We start from the raw sequence: 24,081 nt of genomic DNA, 5'->3' as shown, positions 1-24,081 counted from the left end.
TATGAATACAAAGCAATTCCACTGCCGCATATCTATCCAGAAATCCGTACTTGTAAGTGCCAAAATATCTAAAAGAATGTTTATAGCAGCTTTATTTATACTAGCACCATACTGGAATCAAACCCAATGCCCATCAGCAGGAGGATGGGTAAATACATTGTGATATATTCATATACGATGGAATATTACATAGCAATGAGTGTGAACTAGAGTTGTGTGCAGCAATTAGGAATCTCACAAACAAAATGCTGAGCAAAAGAAGCCAGAGTACACACTTTACTGTTACATTTATAGAAAGTTCAAGAATGGGCAAAATGAAGCTATAGTCATAGAAATCGGAAGAGTGGTTACCTTTGGGGAAGTACTTGCTGAGAGCACTGGTATACTGGTAAATGTTTAGCAGCCAGCTCTAGAAAGAAAAGCCTGATTTTACAGCATTTGCCAGGTCCCATGGTATAAATACTCCCACCATGGTGGATTTCAAGTTACCAGTGTGATATCACTGAGCACAGATTACGTCTACAGTCTGCCTGGCAAGCTGGTGTGAGCCAGCCTAGCACACCACTGAGGGGTGCATGAAGGGACAATCTGGTGTGCTGAAAATGTTCTGTATCTTGGTCTGGATAGTGCTTACACAGGTAGAGTCTTAAGAGTTGTTCTTTATTATATGTATATTATACCCCAATAAAAAGTAAAATGTAAAAATGTCTGAGAACTAGAAAGACGAAAGCAGTTATATCTACGTCCCAGAGGAAGGTCCAAAGAGGCACCAGAGTTTCAAAGACCAAAAGGCAGCACTCGGAGCTTCTTGCCTCACCTTCCCCACCCCGTCCCAATAGATAGGAGAAAAAAGATACCATTAGTAAACACGAGCACAAATGGAAAAGAGATGTTGACTTTTTTAGCTGGGCCACAATTTTTCAACTTGAGACTCAATTCCGTCTTATCACCAATGGTTGATACGGCACACGAAAGAGAGTGTTGCTTCTGAAAAGCCCACATTCACTGCTTTAACTAACTATGGCCTTGTCTGTCACTTAGCAATGAAGATTATTCCACTGGGTGGCTCCAGAAGAAGGTTTTAAGCACAGTACCACCTGAACACAATGATCAGACATGAAAATACACCAGCACAAACAGTGTTACTTTTATTTTAAGTAAAAATCACATTCATATCATTTTCCTTGGGTCGCTCAAATCTTAAATATGTTCAGTATGTCTGGAATATATCAGTGATCTAGCTAAATGAGACGTTTTAATAAGACAGTTGCTCCTAACATGTACAGCACTCATATATTTAAAGTTACAAAACCAAAGCAAAATTTTAAAGGGGGTTGATGGGTGATACCTCGACACATCCACAGATTCATTTGTTCCCAATCTGGCAGTACAGGACCATAGAAAATACCAGACCAAGTATCTAGAAAATAGAATAACAAGATTAACATGGAACTTAAAATGATGGCAACATTATAAATAGAGAGAACATTACATGTGAAAAGATCCTGACTACTGACAGTTCTAATCTTATTTTATCTAAGTTATCTCTTTTCTTGGGAAATTGGAGCCTCCAGTGGGACAAAAGAGCATTGAGAAAGCTTTCTGAGTATTGTTGTGTTTCAATCAGGGTTTTTAGATGGCCGATCTGCTTCTAACTGGCCCAATTTGATGGTGCAGAACTGGCTACCACCAGAGCACCCTACCTTTCTGGAAAACACACACTGGATCTACACTGTGGGGCATCTACACTGGAGCTCTGGAGAAGTCAGGCCTCTGGGGGCTAAATACACCTACTGCTTCCATGAAAGGGTTATATGATCATCTGGTTTAGATCATCTGCAGAAAATCAAGGAGTCTAGAATTTCTCTTGCCATATTTTTAGGCATCGCCAAGAGGAATGAAGAAAGTAACTTTTTTTTTTTTCTTAAAAAGCTTCTAAATCTGTGGGGAATAGCTTAATTCAGGAATTTCCTTTGAAGTGAAAAAGTACAGCTGAAAATCTGGGGCATAATTTCCATCTCATTAAATGGCTCTCCCAAGGAATGAGGGACCCCAAAACTTGCCCTAATTGGCCCTGCAGTTAGTGCTTTGCATGCTGTGACTTTGATGTAGAAATGATGGAAAGATCGAAAGTTTCCTCCCCACCAGAAGCAGGAGGATCATGAGGTGCCATTTATGCTTAGTCATCTCCAATGTTCCTACTGTACTGAGGCATCCTGCTTACTAAATCTTTCCTGGAAACGAATCTCAGATGAGAACTGATGGCCAATACCTTCTTAAAAACAAAGCAGTAGACACCAATTCTCTGCAAAAAAAATATATATGATTTTCTTCCAGAATGTTCTAAAAGTCATTCTTTTAGAATGACCCGGAAAAGCACTGAAATTCAGTCTTTTTGCCTTTGTCCCAAGCTTGAAGTCTGGGAGACAAGTACCAGGACAGAGTAAAGAAAGTGGTCAAAATACTGGGATAACACAAACCTCTATTGTCATTCACTGTCACATCCTTGAAATGGAAGCCCACCATTCATCGGCAGACAAGACACTTAATGTCACACTATCTTGCTTTGGAAAAGATAATTTATCGTTGCTCATAAAAATGGAAATAATTAAAAGGGATTCGTCATATGGTAATGCATGCTGAGACTCAGGATAAACTTGCTAAGTAGTGTGCGTGAATTCCCACATTGTGAAGCAGTCTAAAAAAATGTTACACAGTTCTCCTTTCCCTCTTTTAACTGCTCTGTTCCTGGGACCTCCTGCCAAGCTAACTTGTATCCTACAAAGTGGTGACTATCATTATCAACCGCTTCTTCTTTTTTTTTTTTTCTAATTAAAATGAGAGTGAAAGCACTGCTTATGTTTTATGCTTGTAATTTACTGTAGTCAAATAAGGAGAGACATGATAACCTGGTCATTTAATTCTGGGGCGCCTGGGTGGCGCAGTCGGTTAAGCGTCCGACTTCAGCCAGGTCACGATCTCGTGGTCCGTGAGTTCGAGCCCCGCGTCGGGCTCTGGGCTGATGGCTCAGAGCCTGGAGCCTGTTTCCGATTCTGCATCTCCCTCTCTCTCTGCCCCTCCCCCGTTCATGCTCTGTCTCTCTCTGTCCCAAAAATAAATAAACGTTGAAAAAAAAAAATTCTGAACAAGGAGAATTCCGATGCCTATAGATAAAATTTTCTTACAAAATAAAGCATCCTGCATAGACCCCTAGCATCTTATCTGAGGAAAATTCCTCAGGTATGTGGTCTTAACACAGCCTTGAAAATAACCATCGGCCGCAGTCTGCTACAGCCTGTGACTAAACAGATTAACACCAAAAGTCTAAATGCCAGTGGGTAGTTTTTTCATGTGAGATTTTTCTATGGAAAGAGTTTGAATGTAATTTCTGCAGGAAGATATTTGTTTCTTTTTCCTTCTTAAAAAGAGGTATTACGTGGGGGCCTGTGCAAGTCCCAACCTGTCTGTGGTTTGGGCTTGCTATCTCCCTCATAAAGCAAAGTAAGAGAGTTTGTCTTCTGGGAAGACAAGGTCGTATTCTCCTCTGAAGAAGCTTGCCATATAGTTGGCTTTGGCATCTTCTGGGAATTGGGAGGCAGGGATTGAGGCCTCATGAGTCTGGGTTTTCAGCTCAGGTAGAGAGAGAATACAGTGCTTGTAACCTCCAGGACTCATTGCTGTTAACCCAGTCTGGACTTCATGCTAGTCACACAAGTGGATTCCTTAACAATAAAATAGTAATAATACAGTTTTTTAAAAAAGCTATGAGTGATTTTTCTATCTATGTATTTTTGTGTTTTCTTGAATTTGAATTTGGGAAACAGAATGGAGATAGGCCTGTTAGGCAAGTAGTATTAACACCTGTAAGACAGACTAATGTACATTTTTTGGATACAGTTTTATAGACTAGATATTTTCAAAGCTCCTTTTTGAATAAAGAGAGAGGGAATATAAAAATGAATTTTTTTTCTCTTGAAATGCTAGAGGGAGGGCAGATTTTAGATTGAGGGAATGAACAACAAAAAATGTCCAGCAGTTCTTTGAACTATTTGCCATATCTACATATAGTCTAAAAATCACACTTAATTTAACTGGCATTAACTCATAAAATGGTTATAATTTATGATATTACTATATAAATTCCATACCTATAAGTTACTCCATGGAAATTTTTTGTTAAGGTCTTTCCCTATACATGTCTTTAGAACAACCAGTAAAATATCTAAATATGCCAACAAATACATGGAATATACCAATTTCATAAAATGTTATTCCTCTTGTAATGCTATTCCTCTTGTAATCTCATTTTCCATTAGATGTATTTAGATTCTTGGCAATGTCTCTGGCTAAGATATGAGAGACATCAATCTTCCCAGTTGATTATGTCCTTATTTTCTCTGGCTTTGCTTTTGAGAAGATTCTTAAAAGCATCAGTGGGTTGTAGCCAGTCATAGTCAATTGTCTGAATTCGAGTCTAACATGGATTTGACACTTAATAATATTGACACTTACATTGAATACCTCATTTAAAACCTGATCTTTCAGGGGTGCCTGGGTGGCGCAGTTGGTTAAGCGTCTGACTTCAACCAGGTCACGATCTCGCGGTCCGTGAGTTCGAGCCCCGCGTCAGGCTCTGGGCTGATGGCTCAGAGCCTGGAGCCTGTTTCTGACTCTGTGTCTCCCTCTCTCTCTGCCCCTCCCCCGTTCATGCTCTGTCTCTCTCTGTCCCAAAAATAAATAAACGTTGAAAAAAAAAATTTTTTAAAACCTGATCTTTCAAACACTCATTTGAAGTCTAGTCACCAACATATATTTGTGTGTGTTTTATGCTTATAAATGTATGAGTGCATATGTGTGTGATTCCTAACTCACCTCTACAACCAATAGGGAAAACAGAGAAACAAAGGACATTTTACAAAAGGCAGAATCAAGAAAAATAGACCTAGTATATGGCACCATTTGACTTCCACCATATATCAGACAAAAAGAAAGACAGCCATATCTACCAACAGAGAATGTGTCATATTTAGACCTATTCATTTGGACTACGAGGAGGCAATTCTCAACAGCCCAATTTACTGCTTATAGTACCTACCGTTTCCCTAATGGTTGGTGGGAAACTCTACCACTAACCAAAAAACCACTTAGAACACTAAATTGCTTCATTCCCAGCTAAAATTCCTCTCTGTTGGAGGAGCGGTTGGGTGGCTCAGTCAGTTAAGCTTCCAACTTTGGCTCAGGTCATGATCTCACGGCTCCTGGATTCAAGCCCAGCATCAGGCTCTGTGCTGACAGCTCAGGTCATGATCTCGAGGTGCGTGGGTTCAAGCCCCGTGTCGGGCTCTGTGCTGACAGCTCAGAGTCTGGACCGTGTTTCTGATTCTGTGTCTTCCTCTATCTCTGACCCTCCCCCACTCATTCTCTCTCTTTCCTTCTCTCTTTCTCTCTCAAAAGTAAATAAACATAGGGGCGCCTGGGTGGCGCAGTCGGTTGAGCGTCCGACTTCAGCCAGGTCACGATCTCGCGGTCCGTGAGTTCGAGCCCCGCGTCAGGCTCTGGGCTGATGGCTCGGAGCCTGGAGCCTGTTTCCGATTCTGTGTCTCCCTCTCTCTCTGCCCCTCCCCCGTTCATGCTCTGTCTCTCTCTGTCCCAAAAATAAATAAAAACGTTGAAAAAAAAAAAAGTAAATAAACATGAAAAAAAAATCAAAATTCCTCTCTGTTGGTAAAGTGGCACAAGTAAGAGGTAGAAAGTTACCAGAAATCCCAAGGAGGACATTGTACTACGTTCCATGACAGTGAAGCATAAGTCACTCATCTGACCTAACCAGCCCTCAGAGGCAGTAACCAGGAAAACACATCACATATTAGAATTCTTGCCAATGTCCTGATAGGGAATCAAGAGTGAATTGACTCATTTGATATCTAAATTAACCAAAATCTGGAATTATTCAAAAAATGCTTCTCTGAAATAGTTTTATTTCATCTTTTTAGCAAAGAATTTTAGGCCATATAGAAAGCATCCTCGGATTCTTTAAAAAGTCATGCCAAGAAAGTCCATCAAGATAAAAATCCTACACAGGATTTTTTTTCAACATCAGTAATCACATTGTTGATAGTAAATATATAAACCTTAAATTTCCTTTAAAACTTCTTCAAGTGAGTCCATAGTCCTTAAGGCAACTGTCTCTAGTTTTTAAAAATTGTTAGATTTATCTTGTTAGTCCTTATCTAGGAATAAGAACTGGGTGGAAATTAATTCAATTTTTGTTTCCCCGTAGAGAGATCATTCATAAATAATGGACTCAGCCCTGCTCGATTGATAAGATTATAATCCTCTCCCCAGACCAAAGACTGCTAGAAAAAGATGCTAGACCTTGGGCGTTGCTACCCAATGTTTTTCTCAAGAACCTGGTCTACATTTGGCTCACTAAAAATATTTGTTGGAAGAATTAATGAATAAACAAGGGAATGAATGAAGAATCAACATTGCAAGATAATACTATACCTCAATTACTGCCAGTCCAAACGCAATTCCAATTACTATGAGAATATGTTTTGCAACTACGTCTTTTATCAAAGAAATGCATGGCTGTTAAAAAACAAAACATAAGAAGTTACCTTGAATCAAAACTTGGACCTCACTTTAAGATATTTGCCCATTGGGTTGACTTTTTACATTACTACTGAGGAACACACTCAACCAAGAGGAATTGGATTATATCACTCTGCCCCTCCACACTCCTCAAAAGATTGTTAACTGTGCTTTGTTCATACATTAGAAAGCACCAAGAAGTAAACTTTTGCTTCAACTGTCTCGTTGCTAAATCTAGGGATCTTTAGGCATAAATAATAATTTTATCCTAACTTCCAATTTTTCATTTTAGAGTTATTATCACTTTGACTGTGTATTTTTTAGGCTTGTAATCTGTAGCAAAGAGTTCCCTAGTTGGGGTTTCAGCTAACAAATTTTCATTTTTAGAACAAGGTTTTTTAAAAAAATCCCTTAATAATATATATCAGGGTTATTTTTACCTTAAAAAGGAAAAAAAATATTATGTCCACTATTTTGTCCTTACTTTAGATAAAAAAGAGAATTTAGAAAGCTGCTTATCTGCCACATTTATTGAATTTATTCAAGCTAGCATGCAATTTCAAGCTTATAACATTTCAGACCAAACCTAAAAATTCCAACAATTTTAAATTATATGGCTAATTTTCAAAATGGAAAAATACTACATAATGTAATAGTGGTATTATCCATATTGCCAGAAAATATATCACTATCCCTATGATAGTTATATATGCACAAAGGGCTAACAAAACATTGCTCTGGCTAATAAAATAAGAGTTCTCCGTAAAAATGAGTAAAACATTCTTTTCCCTCTCATTCTTGAATGTAATTGGTTTCTCCATTCACATCTGATCCAAAGTGGTAAACATTAGAGTAAATTATTATGTCTTTAGGGTTAACTATGAGATTAATGATCTTATCTACTGAGTCACATTTATTATATTTGAGGAGCTTTCTCCCTCTTTCCCTTCCAGATAACCAGGTTATCTTGGCAAAAGGGAGAGGACAAAAAAAAAAAAAAAAAGAAATGTGAATTATGGCCATTCCAGATTTCTTATTTTTCCAGACTTCTTGCAAACTACAGAAGTTTGCAAGTACAGATGGAAGTATTTTATGAATTTATGACCCTCCTTTTGGGAAACTAGTGCAGCTATCAGCCTATCTTCAGCTGAATTATGTGTGAATTTGAAGGGAATGTCAATTACTTTTTAGGATAATGCTAGAGCTTTGCAAACTCTATCCTGAGGAAAAACATCTTTGAGTTGAATCTTAAACAGATAACAACTGCAACTGAATTTACTAAGTTCCTCATTATCCGAAGTACAAACTGCACTCATTTACACCATATTTATTTCCCCCCTTCCTTGCAGATACTGCAGCACTAAATTAGGAGTATAAAAAGTAAAAATAAAACTGTTTAGTGATACCACTCGGACAATTAAAAAAAACATGGTAGCTCTGTAGTCTGGTAGATAACTTCTCCACATGAATTATTTTAAATATTGGTAATAGCAATTTTCCTTTAGAAAAAAGTCTCCTTATTTTGATTGGATTAGTAAAAAGGGATGTGATAGCAGGAGAGAAATTTCCCCTGAGATGCTTTCTATTTCCTAATATGTAACTAACCTTAGTAGCCATTACTAAGCCAATGGCAAAATCAAACTAATCTTCAGGTATTACAGAAATTAATTCATTGGATTATAATAGCTTTAACATATCCCTCTGCCAACTAGATTATGATCTCCCAGAGGGTCCAGAAGTATGTGCGATTTTAGCAAGGGTCTGTCTGAGACATAGTGGGCACTGAAGAATAACAGCAAATACATTAAACATTAATATTAATTATCATTTTTGTATGCATTCCTCCCAGGCAGAAGGAACAATTTATGTAAAGCCCTCTGGTAAGAGACAGATATCATATCCTCTAGGATACCTTGAACCCTGAAGACTGAGTTAGACAGAGTTCCATAATACCTCGTGCCTGCCCCTATCTAAGAATTACCAATAATTCATTTGATTGAAGTTGCCTAATTATCTCTCTCTTTTCACTATTTGAACATCAGTTCCATGAGTGCAGACATTGTGCCTGTCAAGAATGGATTTCCAGTGGCCAATAGAAGGTCTGGAGAATCGGAGGGAGTCAATATTAATTGATGAATTAAGCAATAATAAGAAATTGACATCCATATATTGATGTTTACAAGTGACACAAATGTGACATTTACAACACATAAAAGATAAACCCAGCTTTTTCAATATACTTTCAATGTCTGAAGCAACTTCTCAACTGGAGCAAAAATTAGGCAGATTTTTTGATAACATTTAGTATCCAGAGCCCAACCCCGAAAGGGCAGGTCTACGCAATTACTTGAGAAAAGGAACATTTCATAAGAAAAAGAGGTCTTTATTTGATAACTAAAGTGAAAATATAGATTTCCAGGATTTATGTTAAAATAGGAAAAAAAAAGAGAAGAATAATGATTAAGGTCACCAAAGAAAGGACATGATAAACTTTCATCAGTTAGCTTGTACTTTCATTCTCCTTGCAGTGGGATGTTTCTTTGATCTATTAAAGTTGACTTCAAATGATATCAGACTCAGAAAAAAATGAACTAATTTCACTTTTTTATATCTGCTTTTATCTTTAAATAGGATTTATTTTTTATTTGGGAAATTCCTGGGACTTTTATATCATGATTCCTATTGTAATCACTGCAATTTAATTTTTCTATAGAGACTTTCATTGTGAAAAAAAATTAATGGAACCACTTACTGTATCAAATTTGATTTGTCCTCACCTGTTTGTAAACATATTTGCCATCATACAATGTACAAGAAGAATCTGATGGACTTGGACATGCACATGACTTGGAATTCTGTTGAAAATTATTTCCCCAGTCGGCAGGTCCATTGACCAAACCACAGCATTTAAACTGTTGGATGAAAAATAGATATAAAAAGCTATCGTTAAAGAAGATAAAAATGTTGTCAATACACTGAATCACATTCCTCTAAAACTATTATTAAGATGTTTCTTATACTAAAATATCATCTAAATCACCTCACCAGCTTCTCTGAATGTAGAAGCAAAAATACAGGAATCTTCCATTTTGACTTTAATATTAATGAACGAAAAATAGGGTTGCAGATGCATAAGTCTCAGGAAGTCGGAGAAAAGATGAAAAACCCACCTAGTTTTAAATGACAAAAGAGAGGGGCAGAATCAAATCTATGTATCCTAGATTTTGGGAAAGAAGCTTCCAAAGAGTTCATGAGAGAGTCAAGGTCTCTTTAAAGAACTTTTGCCCAAAAGAGATGAGAGGTTTTAAAAAAATGATATTTCCATCTTTGATCTTTGATCATTTTTGGAGGAGAGGAGGAAAAGAGTGAGAGGCTTCTCAAAGGACAAAGTGGCTTAGCAGGCTTCCCATAAGTCTGAATTTAACATGGACATCTGCAAAATGGGGGAGGGGTGCAAATGAAGGATGAAACTCTTAGGATAATGTCAAGGAAGTTTAAGGCCCAGAATATACTGAAACACTTAGAGAATTTGTGGTCGTGTTTTGGGAAGAAAAACAAGGAAACCAAAAGCCCAATGACTCAGGGTATATGGCACATCATATTATTAGATGAAAGAGAAAAATAACTGTCCCTCATCTTGTCCTATTTGCTCTTCATGAAGAGCATGTCTTTTTCATGTTCTACTCTTCATGTACTATTCAACTCTTCATGAAGAAAGGTAGAAAAAAAAATTGCTGAAGAAAACAGAACCAAGAGTACATTGTTTTCTAGGCTCAGATGCATTGTAATGCCAGGATATTGAGAAAACCTTCACTTCCTCACTGGGTGACCCACATTACTTAACCTCTCCGTGCTACAGTTTTTTCATCTGTAAAAATGCAGATAATAGTAGTTGTTCCCAATAGTATGTAAGTTGTAGATTTGTTGTAAAGATAAAAATGGGAAAATTGATGTGAAGATTTGAAGTGCTTAACCCAGTGCCTGACTTGTAGGAAGTACTCAGTATATGTTAGGTATTATTGCTGTTGTTTCTATTTTGCAATGGTTGTTGTTTCCATGATGCTCTCACATGAACATGATCTGTTCAACACTGATATCAATGATTTAGATAAATATTTGGAAGGTACCTTTTCAACTCTGTAGTTGATGTAGAGCTGAGAGTGATGGTTAACACATTGAAGACTGGAATCAAGTTCCAAAGTTAGTTCAAACAATGGACTCAAACCAACAAGTTCAACAGAGGCAGATATAAAGCCTTGGACTTTGGCTCAAAGACTTAATTGCACAAATATATGACTCATCAGCCATCCATATGACAAAAAGCTAAAGATTTCAGCTGGTCCCAAGGTCAATCCATATTAGCAAAGAGGGCAATCTTGAAATAGCCTCCTTTCTTGTCTTCCTATCATGTCCGCGATAGACATGATTAATTGCGCATGCTTTCTGATTAAATAATCTAGAATAATATTAATTTATATAGAGACCTAGATCAAAAAAGAGAAAGTCCCATTGTATGCACTCACAAATCAGTCCATATTTTGAATACAATATACCTCAGGATTCCTCAGGGAAGCCTAGAAACAGAAGACAGGGTAAGAGGTAGAAAGGCTAAACTTGGTATGATATCTGGTCACCAGATCAGTTGTGAGCCAAGTTGAAGAAAAAGTTGGTCAAAACTTGTTGAAAGTGTTATAAAAGCTGAATGAACAAGGCACTGTGCACGGAATAATACAACAACCTCTAGACAAATAGTCATCACCAAGAATCCGAGAGGGGCACATTCCATTAGTATGTTAGCAGAGAGTTCATGTGAGAATTCCCTGAAATTCAAAGAGAAAACCACTTAGTGTCTACAATTTTTGTTGTGTGGCGGGGCCCCAGGTCATCCAGCCAGAGTTTGGTGTAGGACTCTTTATCCTAATCCTATCTGTTACTAAAAGGGAAAAACCCTGGTGGAAGAAAGAAAGAAAGAAAGAAGAAAGAAAGAAAGAAAGAAAGAAAGAAAGAAAGAAAGAAAGAAAGAAAGAAAGAAAGAAAGAAAGGGAGGGAAAGAAAGAAAGAAAGAAAGAAAGAAAGAAAGAAAGAAAGAAAAGAAAGAAAGAAAAAGAAAGAAAGAAAGAAAGAAAGAAAGAAAGAAAGAAAGAAAGAAAGAAAAAGAAAGAAAGAGACTCAAAATGGACATTAAGAAAGAACTATAGTACTGTGAAACAGGAAGCTTCAGGCATAGGATTAGTGTACAAGAACAGAAGTAATTCAGAAGCGTGCTACAACACACAGAACATTTAGAATCCCATGGTTGGCACTGAGATCTTGGATATCAGAAACAATGTGCAGCAAAGATGATTCAGGACCCAATCCAGAGATCCAGTGGATACCTACAGTACATTTTGTCTTAGGTCAACCACCTGGGAGGATCAAGGATGCTCAGTCCCACCCAGGGAAAGAATTGGGTTGCTTAAATCATTCCTGCTTTAAACCTGGATTGGTCTGGGCTCTAGAGTAGGATGCTAGAGGGGAGGGGATCAAGAAATGCAGCTATGGGGAAGCCGGGAAAAGCACAACACAGAGGAAGTGAAGCAGGGACTGACTCCTATCACGTTTCAGCTCTTGGAAATGATGCTTTCAGCAGAATTTTTACAAGCTGGAGTCTATTCAAACAGGAACTGGGGAATGCTCTGGAATAAAAAGTCATCTGATAAATAGTTCAAGAAACCAAGGATGTTTCAACTTGAAAAGCAAAGCTTTTTACAAGTCACAACAGCCATTGTCAAAGAAGTTGCAATGTGCTAAAGCATCAGTAGATTTTCTTTTCCCTCTAAAATTCCAGAAGGGGGGCGCCTGGGTGGCGCAGTCGGTTAAGCGTCCGACTTCAGCCAGGTCACGATCTCGCGGTCCGTGAGTTCGAGCCCCGCGTCAGGCTCTGGGCTGATGGCTCAGAGCCTGGAGCCTGTTTCCGATTCTGTGTCTCCCTCTCTTTCTGCCCCTCCCCCGTTCATGCTCTGTCTCTCTCTGTCCCAAAAATAAATAAACGTTGAAAAAAAAATCTCCAGAAGGAAGAACTAGATGATGTAAATCCTAGGGAAGCAGATTTTGTTTCAAATTAAGAAAAAACATGCTAATCATCAGACGTGGACATAAATGGGATGGGATGGCAAAAATCGGGGCACTTTCAATTCTTCAATTTTTAAAAAAAAAAATTTTTAACATTTATTCATTTTTGAGAGTGAGAGAGACAGAGCATGAGCAGGGGAGGGGCAGAGAGAGAGGGAGACACAGAATCAGAAGCAGGCTCCAGGCTCCGAGCTGTCAGCACAGAGCCTGACGTGGGGCTCGAACTCACAGACTGTGAGATCATGACCGGACACTCAACTGACTGAGCCACCCAGGCACCCCAACAATTCTTCAATATTTAATGAGAGACTGGATGAACATAAATATAAAATACTCCAATCAATGGATCATGTTAAATGAATCATGTCAAGTCATGTCAGGTCAAATGCCCTAAATGTCCAGCTCTCCTCTAAGATTCTGAGAATTTCTATATGTGAAATGAATCTTCCATGTAGCTAATATGATTTGAACTCCGAACAAAGAAGGTGTGATTAGGAGTTTCACAAAGCAATTTTTTAGACACACCTTAAAGCATGTGTCATATTTAAAAGAAAGAGAAAAGGAGTAAGTAATTTCTAAGATAAGGTAGGGAATGATGCCAAGTCAGGAAGGCAGAATTATGTAAGGGAGCCTGAGTAGACAAACCTGACTGGACTAGGGTGGTTTTGTGTTATTTTGTTTGATGGGGTAGTGCCTACTAACGTTAAAATATTAAGTAAGAGCCAGAGAATGTAACACCTTCAACATCTGCCCAAGTTTTGACTATACCCTAATGACAGAGAAGCAGTTTCAATAACTAAATAAGGGAGGGGTTGATATGCCAGTTTAAAAAATTAACTAGTCAGACAGCTGAGTTCAAATTCCAATCCCATTACTTGTTAGCTGTCAGACCTCTCTAAGCCCTAACCTACTTATCTGTAAAATAGGGATAATAAAGATAATATTATCCATCTCAAAGAGTTGTCTTAAGAATGAAATGAGCTACCAAAGGTAAAGTCTAGTAACACTAAATAGCAATAAATGGTAGGTACAATTATTTTTATGACAGAGGGGGCAGATATGGAGGCAGAGAGAGAGAGAGAGAGAGACTCTCAAAATGCTCCAAACACACTACCCTACTAAATGGTAAATATGAAAACAACTATTGATTTGGCTCAACTGAGGCTTGATTGATCATAAAGATTTCTTAATCTCTGTCCTTCTAAACTGCTTCAAAACCTCATAAGAAGCTGGAAACAGAGTTAGAAATATTCTTGGATTTTTACTATTGCAGAGTGACAGAATAATCAGTCGAAATCTGCAAAGTGGAGACATGTTTTAATGTTAAATAATATCTTTAAAAATTAGGTAAACACGAAACCTATGGCAAACTACCCAGATGACCTACAAATTCAAATTACCTCTTCTTGAAATTCAGCCAGGGCTTTCTGGAATGCTTTGGCATCATTATCTGCTGCTTCCAAAAGCTTTACATTTTCATAGAGAGTCTCATTCAGAATGCGCTCGGACTGAAAATTGAAAAGCATTGTTAAATTATTCATGCCAGAAAGTACTATTTTGATTTTTCAGACTTTTCCAAAATCATCATACGTCATGTGTACGCACCTCAGATTTGAAAGTAGCTCCTAAGATGCCTGCTGCTACTTGCAGAAGCAGGATCAAAAGCAAGCCTATGAAAAACTGGAAAAAGAAAGAAATGGAACACATATTATCTCCAGGGCATTCAGTGACATCTTGGGACATTTGAGCATGACGTTTCTTTCTCCAGTCGGGATCATATTACTGTTGGAATAATAACTGTGTTCTTCATTTATTCTACCCTTTGCCTCAAAAAGCCAATTTGGGGGCCATTAGTGGTCAGAAACATTTGCTTCAGACACCAATCAAGCAGTGTTTAAAACAAAAATGTATGGATAGGATTGTAGACATCAGTGTGATGTTGAGTGGAGGGAAGTTTGAAAACTTAGATACAGTTACTTGTGTATTATCTTTCTCCTCTTTCTTCATCAAACACAAACTCACACAAACTTTAAAGCAAATTTCAGAAGTGACTTCAAAACAAGTTTTCTACCGCTACCAAAATCACCCGGGGTCTTGTTATAAATATAGACTCCTGAAACCTGTCTCAGGTCTACTGAATCATAACTTTAAAGAATGCGGTCCACAGATTAGGTTTTCTCTTTTTAAAACCAGCTCCTTGAGTAATTAAATTCCCCCAAACTGCAAATGAGACCTATTGATCAAAAAGTAACCACTAGGGATACTATTAAAGTCCTGCTAAAGCTCTGTCTCTACCTTCTCTCTTAATAAACAAACAGTTAACAAATATCTTTTCAGGGACACACACAATACTTATTTTATTGGAGGAACAAGCTTAAATGAGTTCTGTAAACTCTAATGTTAGATTTTATTTAACAAATACGTCTTGGTCTTTATCTAATATTTTTCTACACCCATTTATCATTCTATTGTACATGTGAAAAGTAAATGTCTGTGGGTTATCCCAACCCAATCCATCCTCCTTGAAGCTTTCTAAGTAGCAAATTTGATTACTTCAGTCCCTTATAATTTTGTTACCGTGGGATATGATTTGGTGCCGTCCACATTCAGACCCATCTCCCATCATTTACTGAAAGCAGCCTCTGCCTGCCACGCTCCAGCCATACCCAAGGCCTTGTAATTCTCTAAATGTGCCAGCACTGTCCTGCCAGCCTCTCTCCCTGGAAAGCCCATCACACCCTCACCCACACAGCCACCTTATTTATTCCCTTCTGCTCCTAGTTTGAAAATTCTCTCCTCTACTCTTGCCCTCCTCTTCTTGGACCATTCACACTTGTAGCTAATAATTTGCGTGTCAGTCTTCCCTAGTGTCTTAACGTCTATGTCTTTTAGCACAGTATCTGGCACACAGCACATACTCAGTAAGAGTGAATGAATGAATGAATGAATGAATGAACGAATGAATAAATGAATGGATGAATAAATGAAATTTCTCAGGGCACCTCTAATCTAAGCTAAAAATAGTACTCTCTATAATCAAACTCTTTAAACAAAAGTTAAAGTTTCATCAATCTTGGCAAGTTCTTTTGACAGACAACGGGGATGGGAGATAATCCTCCCAAGTCTAAAGACTGAGTATTTTGATTTGTCTGGAGAACTCACCAAAAGAAGCATGCAGCGGCTTTCTTTCACGGCACCACAGCATCCCAGGAAACCCAGAATCATGATGACAGAACCCACAGCAATCAAGATATTCACTGAAACATAGGGGTTAGTGCTAGAATCCCCAGGGCTGAGAATCTGAAAATAAGAAAGGAAATTAATGACAGAAAATCCCTTTCTTTGGTGTTTGTTTTTCAACAAATATCCATTGAGTACTTAGTATGTGCCTGACCCTATTCTAGAACCTTGAGATACTTCAGTGATCTAAACAAGCAAAAATCCTTGCCCTTGAGGAGCTTACAATCTATTGAGGTGTTACTTATCTGAATAACACTTCCAACTTCCATGTGGTGTGGAAGAAATATAATAGGCTTTTAAAATACCAATTATTTTTAAAAGCTTAGGACAAGTACTTTCACCCATGATGTGATCTTTGGTTTGCATGTTTTGTGTTTTATATGTAAGAGTAGCATTGTAAAGCATGCATTTTTATGCCAATTTAATTATCTAAATTAGAAAGGCAAATTTCTCAAACTACTGACAGACGCGACAATATGAATGAATTTCAAAAAACATTGCAGTGAGCTAAATAAGCCATATTCAAAACTGTACAATTCCATTTATATGACATCCAAGAACAGGTAACTCAGAAATCACAGCGGTGCTTGACTTTGAGCGAGGTAGGAAGGAAAGACGGAACTGACAGCAAAGGGATAGGAGGGAACATCTCTAGGTTTATAAAAATGCTTTGCATACTGACTGCAATGGTGATTACAGAGGTCTATATATTTGCCAAGACAAACAAAAACATTTAAACTAAGAAAATAGGGTCGCCTGGGTGGCATCTGACTCTTGATTTTGGCTCAGGTCATCATCTCACGGTTCATGAGTTCGAGTCCCACTTTGGGCTCCACAGCTGACAGCACAGAGCCTGCTTGGGATTCTCTCTATCCGCCTCTCTTTCTCTCTGCTGTTCGCACACTTGTGCTCTCTCTCTCTCTCTCTCTCTCTCAAAATAAATAAATCAACTTTTTAAAAAGGTTTGAAAAAAAAACTAAGAAAATAAGTATAGTTCTTGATATTCCATATAATTCTATCTCCTTGTTCCCAGAAAGTATAGTCTGCAGAGTCTTCCAGAAACTCTTTATTTTGCCTGTTAAGTAATGGGATATTGAAGAAAACATCCTAGAGCTCTTTATGTTGGCTTGGGCTACCCATCTTCTGTAATTCAGTTCTTCTCTCCAGCAACACACATACTGTCCTTCATCACCTTCATCATACCCTGCCTCAATCTACCACTTGTCCTCTAGATATATCACAATCAAAAAGTGAAGCCTTGTGCCTGTGTTATACATGAGTACTCCATATGGCCCATCTGTCTTGTATGATCTCTATCTACTGGGCTATTTCCAAGTGGAACACTACTTGTTAGACTAACTCAGAGACTCTGCCTCCTAGAATCTGCTGCACAGCATGTAAGTTAGCTCCCTTAACAGGAAATACAAAACAACGACAACAACAACAACAAAAAGCAAAAACAAAAAACTACTGATAATGATGCATACATTTTTAAAGACTTTAAAAATCAACTCATAGCCTAGAGGAAAGCTTCATTCAATGATCAGTGGAAAGTAATGCGTTGAAATTGTAAAAGCAGTAAAACAAAGATTTATATTCTAGTCAGGGTCCTTATATATAACTAAGTTTATTATTTATCCCTGGAATAGTCAACTAACCCTGCTGGGCCCCAGTTTCCCATTTATAAAGGAAATTGGGTCAGCCTCTGTGGTATCTAAGGCCTCTTTGTCTCTAAAAGTCTATGCTTACAGACAATGTTTCAACTTACAGATTTAGAAAGCTTGGTTATGTCCCAAAGACTTTTTTTTTCAGGTTTTTTATTTGTTTGATTTTTGTTTGCTTGCTCATATTGGAGCTAAGAAATCAGTTTTGTTAATAAACATGCATGACATCTGGGTCAAAATAGATAATGACAAGAAAAGGAAAGGAAAAGGAAGGGAAGGGAGGGGAAGAAAAGAAAAAAGAAAGAAAAGAAAAGAAAAGAAAAGAAAAGAAAAGAAAAGAAAAGAAAAGAAAAGAAAAGAAAAAAGAAGGCCAGCATTAGGAAATCCACTCTACCCCCTCACCATCAAATACCCCTTCACTAGAATGTCGTGGCTGGTGCAGGCAAAACTTAAGGCTTCTGAGAGGAATAACTCACTGAGTTATCAGAACTCTGCTTAGATAGGCCAGATATAGAAATAACAGGTCAAATATCTACAAGTGTGATGGATGGTGCAACCAGCATTTATTCAGCAGGTAGTGAAGTACTTCCCTAAGACTGGTCTGGGCAGGGTGACCCCCTGCCAGGTACTACTGGCCAGAAAGCAGTGTGTTGGATGCCTGGAGGTCACTGTTTCAAGTCCAGCTACACAAGTGGCTATTCTTTTTCAGGCAAGAAATGGAAATCTGAGTTCAGCTGTTTGTTCCAGGAGAGGCACAGCAGAGTTTTAAAAGCTGTCTTGGATGAACAGTGTCTGTGTGTATTAGGACAAGGGGAGAATTTCTAATGGCTGAACCTTGATCTTTGGATTATAAGGGATCTCCTGGGACAAGAATGACTGTCCATAGGCTTTTTTCCCTGAGGAAAAACAAAGTGTCCTTATGAGAGAGACATTTTTAGCACAAAGAGATACGCTAGAGGTTGTGCACAAAGACCTCCCTGACATTCTTCCTTTCTGTGTCTATGCTCATGCTTTTCCTTCTAAAACTGTTGCCTTTGTTTTTCCGCTGCTAAATTCGGTTTTCTGCAGTCTTGATTCTTTGTCACTGACTGCAGATAAAGACAAATCAAGCCAGTTTCACAGAAGTCAAGCTGGGTAATGATGTCCCGGCAGATAAGGACTTTTATTCAGGGCGTGAGGCTGACAGAACGCAAGAGTAAAAATGTAACCGAAGATGCTGCCTAGCTCTAGTAATTCATTCGTGTCCCCGGATGTGGAGTCCCACCCTCTCAAGGACAGCAGTTTTTCTCTTAATACATTCAATGTGTGGAATTTCTTAACAGACTAAACACCAAATTTGTTTACCAGAAGCACTTGGGGGAAAGAAAATGTTCCCACATCAACCAGAAATAAAATAACATAAATAAAATACAGGCTGCACACATCTTAAAAAGGCCAAAGCACCCTCTCAATAGGTGGCTGTTTAATCTCTGTGCTTAATTATGAGTTCCAAAGTCAGACATCCGCTTCTAGATAGCAGAGATTCAGCGCATCTTCAAATACCCTTCTAGCGCTCAAACCCAGAGCCCAAGCCCACTAGGAAGCCACAGTTAACATTTACCAGTATAAAAAAATACATCAAGTCTGGATGGACTAGGGTATTATCAACTAGTTGCTACACCTGTCTCCCACCCAATTTCTTCATCATGGGTAGGCACAGAATGAGGAAGCAGCTGTCACTGTGATTCCCTAGGTTCTCTAAGGGTAGAAAGCAATTTTTAAAAAGAGAAGACAGAGAATGAAGGAAGGGAGGAGGGGAGGGAGGAAAGGAAGGGGAGGAAAGTCACCCAGTTTAGGAAAGGAATCAGAACAGATGTTAATTTGTTTTCAGTCTTTCTTACAACGAGGCTGTCTCCAAAGGCATTCAGCTTAATCATGATGTAATAAGTTTTTACAGAGAATACATTGCTTTAATTGCCGGCTTAATATATCTTAATGATTATCAACTAAGAATCAAAACTCCTCTTACAGAGAGAAATTTTATTTGGGCAAATAAATACCTTGAAAGGGCGCTAGCAGTAGAAGATGTGATCCTGAATACTGGCAAGAGCCCAGACAACAAAGAACAAGGGGACTACGGTGCATACGGTTAAGAACAATAATTTAGGGATTTTGTGAGGGTTGGGTGGAGAGAGTGCTCCTGAGAAGAAGGGAGAGAGGAAAATGAGAGCAGGAGAGCCAGGAAACAATGCCAGGTATTATGCCGGGGAAAACCAAGAAAGAGAACGGCCCTACGCGCCCTCCCCTTTCCTCCCACACACTCTCCTTCCACCTTCACAAATGTGTGCGTGGTATGGAACAGAAACGGCACACGTGCAGTCGAAAGACTGGAGCCAAAATTGACTCTATGAACTAAGCTTCCTCCAGACCCGTGGAGATCTTGGTAAGAGCTTTGCCACAGGGCGTGGAATGGTGCATGGTGAAGGAAAGAGGCTCGTGCTAATCTTATCTAGAGAGCAAGAAGCTGGACACCCCCAGCCAGCTGCTGAGTCACGATAGTGTGACCAGCTTCTTACTGCTATAAGGAGTTACCCTCAATGCCAGTTGATGCAGGAATTGCCAACCATCGTGGTACCTGTTGCCTTTAAAACACAGATCCAGATTCTTCTTCTCCAAGAGAACTTCTCACCTTCTTTACTTTTGGACCAGCCTCCCACCTTGGGATCAGCCAAATGATTGTCAATACCTCGTATCGCAAAATTTGTTCTTGATGTGGAGGAATGGTAGTCTGTACCCTCCAGCCACACTTCAGCCTGGCCTATGCAAATAACAAAGGAGGCTGATTTCCATTTTGGCCCCTTCAACCCCCACTTTCACGGCAATCTCCCTATCTTTGGCATAACACCTCTCCCGTCTCCAGAAGGCTTGATCCATGCCTAGCAAAGTGCCAGGCACACAGTGAGTGAGTGATCTTGATTAATTAAACTGAATTTTTAAATGATAAAATCACATACCAGCACAAATGACTACATGAGGCAATTAAGGAATATGCTACAGAAATATTTACATTATTATTGTCATTACTTTCATCATAAGAGAAATAAACTGTTTTGGAAACAGAGAAGCTTATTTACCTCTTGACCGTCTTTGCTTACTCGTACCCAAATCGCTATTGCCAGGATCACGATGCCACATAGCTGTAGAAAGGAAAAAAAAATGTTAGACAACCAAGGCGAACTGCAACTCTGATTGAACACACTCCCAGCCTTCCGGTTACGATGGTTTATCATTAATTATATATTACCACCTAAAAGAAAATCTGGTATATTCACATGCAGGTAATTGCTAAAATGTTCTTCTGTGACTGGTAAATTTGTTAAGAATAATTCTTTTTCCTGCCCATGATCCATTCATGGGTGTACAGACAAGAAATCATCACCACTACAGGGGAGGGGAAAAATGATTTTTTCATGTTTCAACTCGAACTCTGTTTTCGCTAGATTGTAATACACAGAAGATAAGTCAAAACAGCTTCAAGGCAAAATATCCTTACTAGAGCCCTGGGTTTGTTTCTAAGAAGCTGTCTTGAACCAAAAAGGAAGAAAATAACTAATTATCAAGATTCAAGATTCAATTCAATCCTTCAAGATTCAAGAAGCAAGAAATCAGGATAGACAGAGAACAGTAGGACATCTGACAAAATCTGCAGGTAAACAACAAGGGTTTACAACACTTTTTGTACCCAAATAAACTCTTTTAAAAACCAGCACTTTTAGGTTGTAAAGCTTACCCAGAGAGGAAGAACAATGAGCGACAGTACTTAAACTCTTAAATGCATTTAATGACTTTACCAGATTATTTAATTTGGACCAAAGCCAACACATAAAATGTGAAACACATTTTACTTTTGTGTAAAGAAAACCCTTGTCTTTCAGGGTTTGGTTTGCTTTTGTTTCGTTTCAGATATATATGTTGCAGCCTCGAAAAAAAAAATCAAAGATCTATTATCAAATAGAGATGTTGAGAACAAGCTTGGTAACATAACAGACACAGCAGGCCTTGCAAGACTTTCTAGACTATTCCAGCCGTATGGTGCTCTAACGGAGAAATGCCCGAGTCCTCTGAAGCCCGGTGACCTTGTAGTATCATTGCTTTTGTGCATGGTTGAGCCATATGCTTGGAATGTCAAAACAGCAGTTTCACTTTTTTTGTAATGTTTATTTAATCTTGAAGGACAAAGAGACAGAGCATGAGTGGGGGAGGGGCAGAGAAAGAGGGAGACACAGAATCTGAAGCAGGCTCCAGGCTCCCAGCTATCAGCACAGAGTCCAACATGGGGCTTGAACTCATGAGCTATGAGATCATGACTTGAGCTGAAGTCAGACGCTTAACCGACTGAGCCACCCAGGTGTTCCCAACAATCTCACTTTTAATGGCGTCTCATGAAGCCTGCCGTGGAAATAGAGTCAAAGCCTTTGGGAATAGGACATACCATGAGCAGCTGAATAAGGGCAGAATATCTGTGTTCACTAAAAGATCTCAGAAAACATCATCTGAGTTCAAACCCTTTCTTTCAGGTAAAGAAGCTAGAACCCTGTGAGATAACAGTCACATCCTGAAAATCTGGCACCTCTCCTGATCCAATCCCGCCCTTCTATGTGCTCCAACTCTTACAAAATAACAAACGCAGTAGAAAACCAAAGCTCTTTCTCAAATCGCCAAATAACCTATACAATTTAATGGTCTTGTAGGCACACACTCGCACACACTATAAAATACAAACCACTGAAAAGACAGCTTTAGAGCCTGAAAACCCTCATTTTTTTCCTCCTGTTTTCCACTAAATCCTAATTTCCCTTGCAGATGGAGATAAATGCTCATTTTCGCAGTTCTGTGTTAATAAGTAAGTCTATAAAAATTTATGTTGAATGACAATGAGACCCTCTGAGGTTTTCAGTAATCTACAGCAGTTGGATTTTTGTTATTCAATTTGTTCACTGATATTTTCTTTCTTTTCTTCTCAAGCAGATTTACACTGATTGCCTTAATAGTTGGCCTGGCTTTTAGCTTAACTGAAAATAGTATTAATTATCCAAATAGGTATTATAGTTATTATCGTTATCTGATATTTATTTATGAGACTATCAATGAGAAAATTGTAGGAGGTCCTAGAGACTAAGACTGTGGTTTTTTTTAAACTCTTAACTTTTTTGCTTGTTTCTGTGTGACTTTTTAGTTTACTTTTTCAATGCTTTTAGATCTCAAATCATTGAGAAATCCTATGAAATCAACTCTATTTGCTCCTCAAATGATAACTTTTAGTCTTCTCAGTCACCAAAAGTCACCTGTAACATTAACTTTAAAAGAAGGTATATCAAAATGAGACACTATTACACGCCCACTGAAATGGCCAAAATCTGAAATGCTGACAACCCCAAATGCTGGCAAAAATGTGAAGCAACAACAGGAACCCTCCCATTCGATGCTGGTGGAAATGCAAAATGTCACAGCCACTCTCAAAAACGGCTTGGCAGTTTCTTACCAAACTAAACATGCTTTTACTATATGATCCAGCAATCATGCTCCTGGGTATTTATCCACACAAAAACCTGCACAAGGATATTTACAGCAGCATTGTTCACCCTTGCTGAAACTTAGAAGCAGCCAAGATGTCTTCTAGTAGGTGAACAAATGAATAAATAATCTGTGGTACATCCAGACAAGAAAGCATTATTCAGACTTAAACAATATAAGCTATCACATCATGAAGAGACATGGAAGAAGCTTGAAAGCATATTACTAAGTAAAAGAAGCCAATCCGAAAAGGCTACATACTGCATGATTTGGACTATATGACTCTCTGAAAAAGGCAAAACTATGGAGACAGTTAAAAGATTGGGGGTTGCTGGGGAGGGGGGGACAGAATGCAGAGCTAGAGCACAGATGATTTTTAAGGCAACAAAAATACTCTATAAAACATTATAATTATGGAAACATATCAAGGCCGTTATACATTTGTTCAAACTCATAGAGTGTATAAAACCAAGAGAGGACCTTAATGAAAACTATGATCTTTGGACGGTTATGATGTGTCAATGGCGGCTCATCAATTATAACGGATGTTTACTGCTCTGGTGAGTGACACTAATAACAAGTTAGGCTATGCATGTGTGAGGGTAGGTATATGGGAAATTTTTGTACCTTCCTCTCCATTTGGCTGTAAACCTAAAACTGCTCTAAAAAATTAAGTATTTTTTTAATGTTTATTTTTATTTTTCTAAGAGAAAGAGCAAAAAGAGAGAAAGAGAGAGAATCTGAAGCAGGCTCCAGGCTTTGAGCTGTCAGCACAGAGCCCAATACAGGGCTCAAATTCATGAACTGAACGGTCAGATCATGACCTGAGCTGAAGTTGGATGCTTAACCAACTGAATGACCCAGGCACCCCCCCAAAATTAAGGTTTTTTTCCTAAAGAAAGAACATCCAATTATTTCA

At 38.5% G+C, this 24,081-nt stretch overlaps 1 protein-coding gene across 1 annotated transcript in view; it reads right to left on the bottom strand.

Moving 5' to 3' along the window:
- Positions 1 to 1,123: 1,123 nt before the first annotated feature.
- The window catches only part of TSPAN8 (tetraspanin 8), a 33,332-nt gene continuing 10,374 nt past the window's right edge, over positions 1,124 to 24,081 (bottom strand). Inside the window, exons 2-8 of the mRNA XM_025926402.2 lie at positions 20,723 to 20,785; positions 15,868 to 16,005; positions 14,311 to 14,385; positions 14,106 to 14,213; positions 9,372 to 9,506; positions 6,508 to 6,591; positions 1,124 to 1,420 (exon numbers count right to left, since the gene is read on the bottom strand). Coding sequence (XP_025782187.1) covers positions 1,367 to 1,420; positions 6,508 to 6,591; positions 9,372 to 9,506; positions 14,106 to 14,213; positions 14,311 to 14,385; positions 15,868 to 16,005; positions 20,723 to 20,785 — 657 coding nt within the window. The 3' untranslated portion in view covers positions 1,124 to 1,366. The remainder of the gene's footprint in view (positions 1,421 to 6,507; positions 6,592 to 9,371; positions 9,507 to 14,105; positions 14,214 to 14,310; positions 14,386 to 15,867; positions 16,006 to 20,722; positions 20,786 to 24,081) is intronic.

This window comes from Puma concolor, chromosome B4 (genome assembly GCF_028749965.1).
Source record: "Puma concolor isolate L17-30 chromosome B4, mPumCon1.1.hap2, whole genome shotgun sequence".
Classification (NCBI taxonomy): Eukaryota; Metazoa; Chordata; class Mammalia; order Carnivora; family Felidae; genus Puma; species Puma concolor.
The sequence above is the reverse complement of the archived record's forward strand: the minus strand, read 5'-3'. Positions and strand labels throughout refer to the sequence as shown.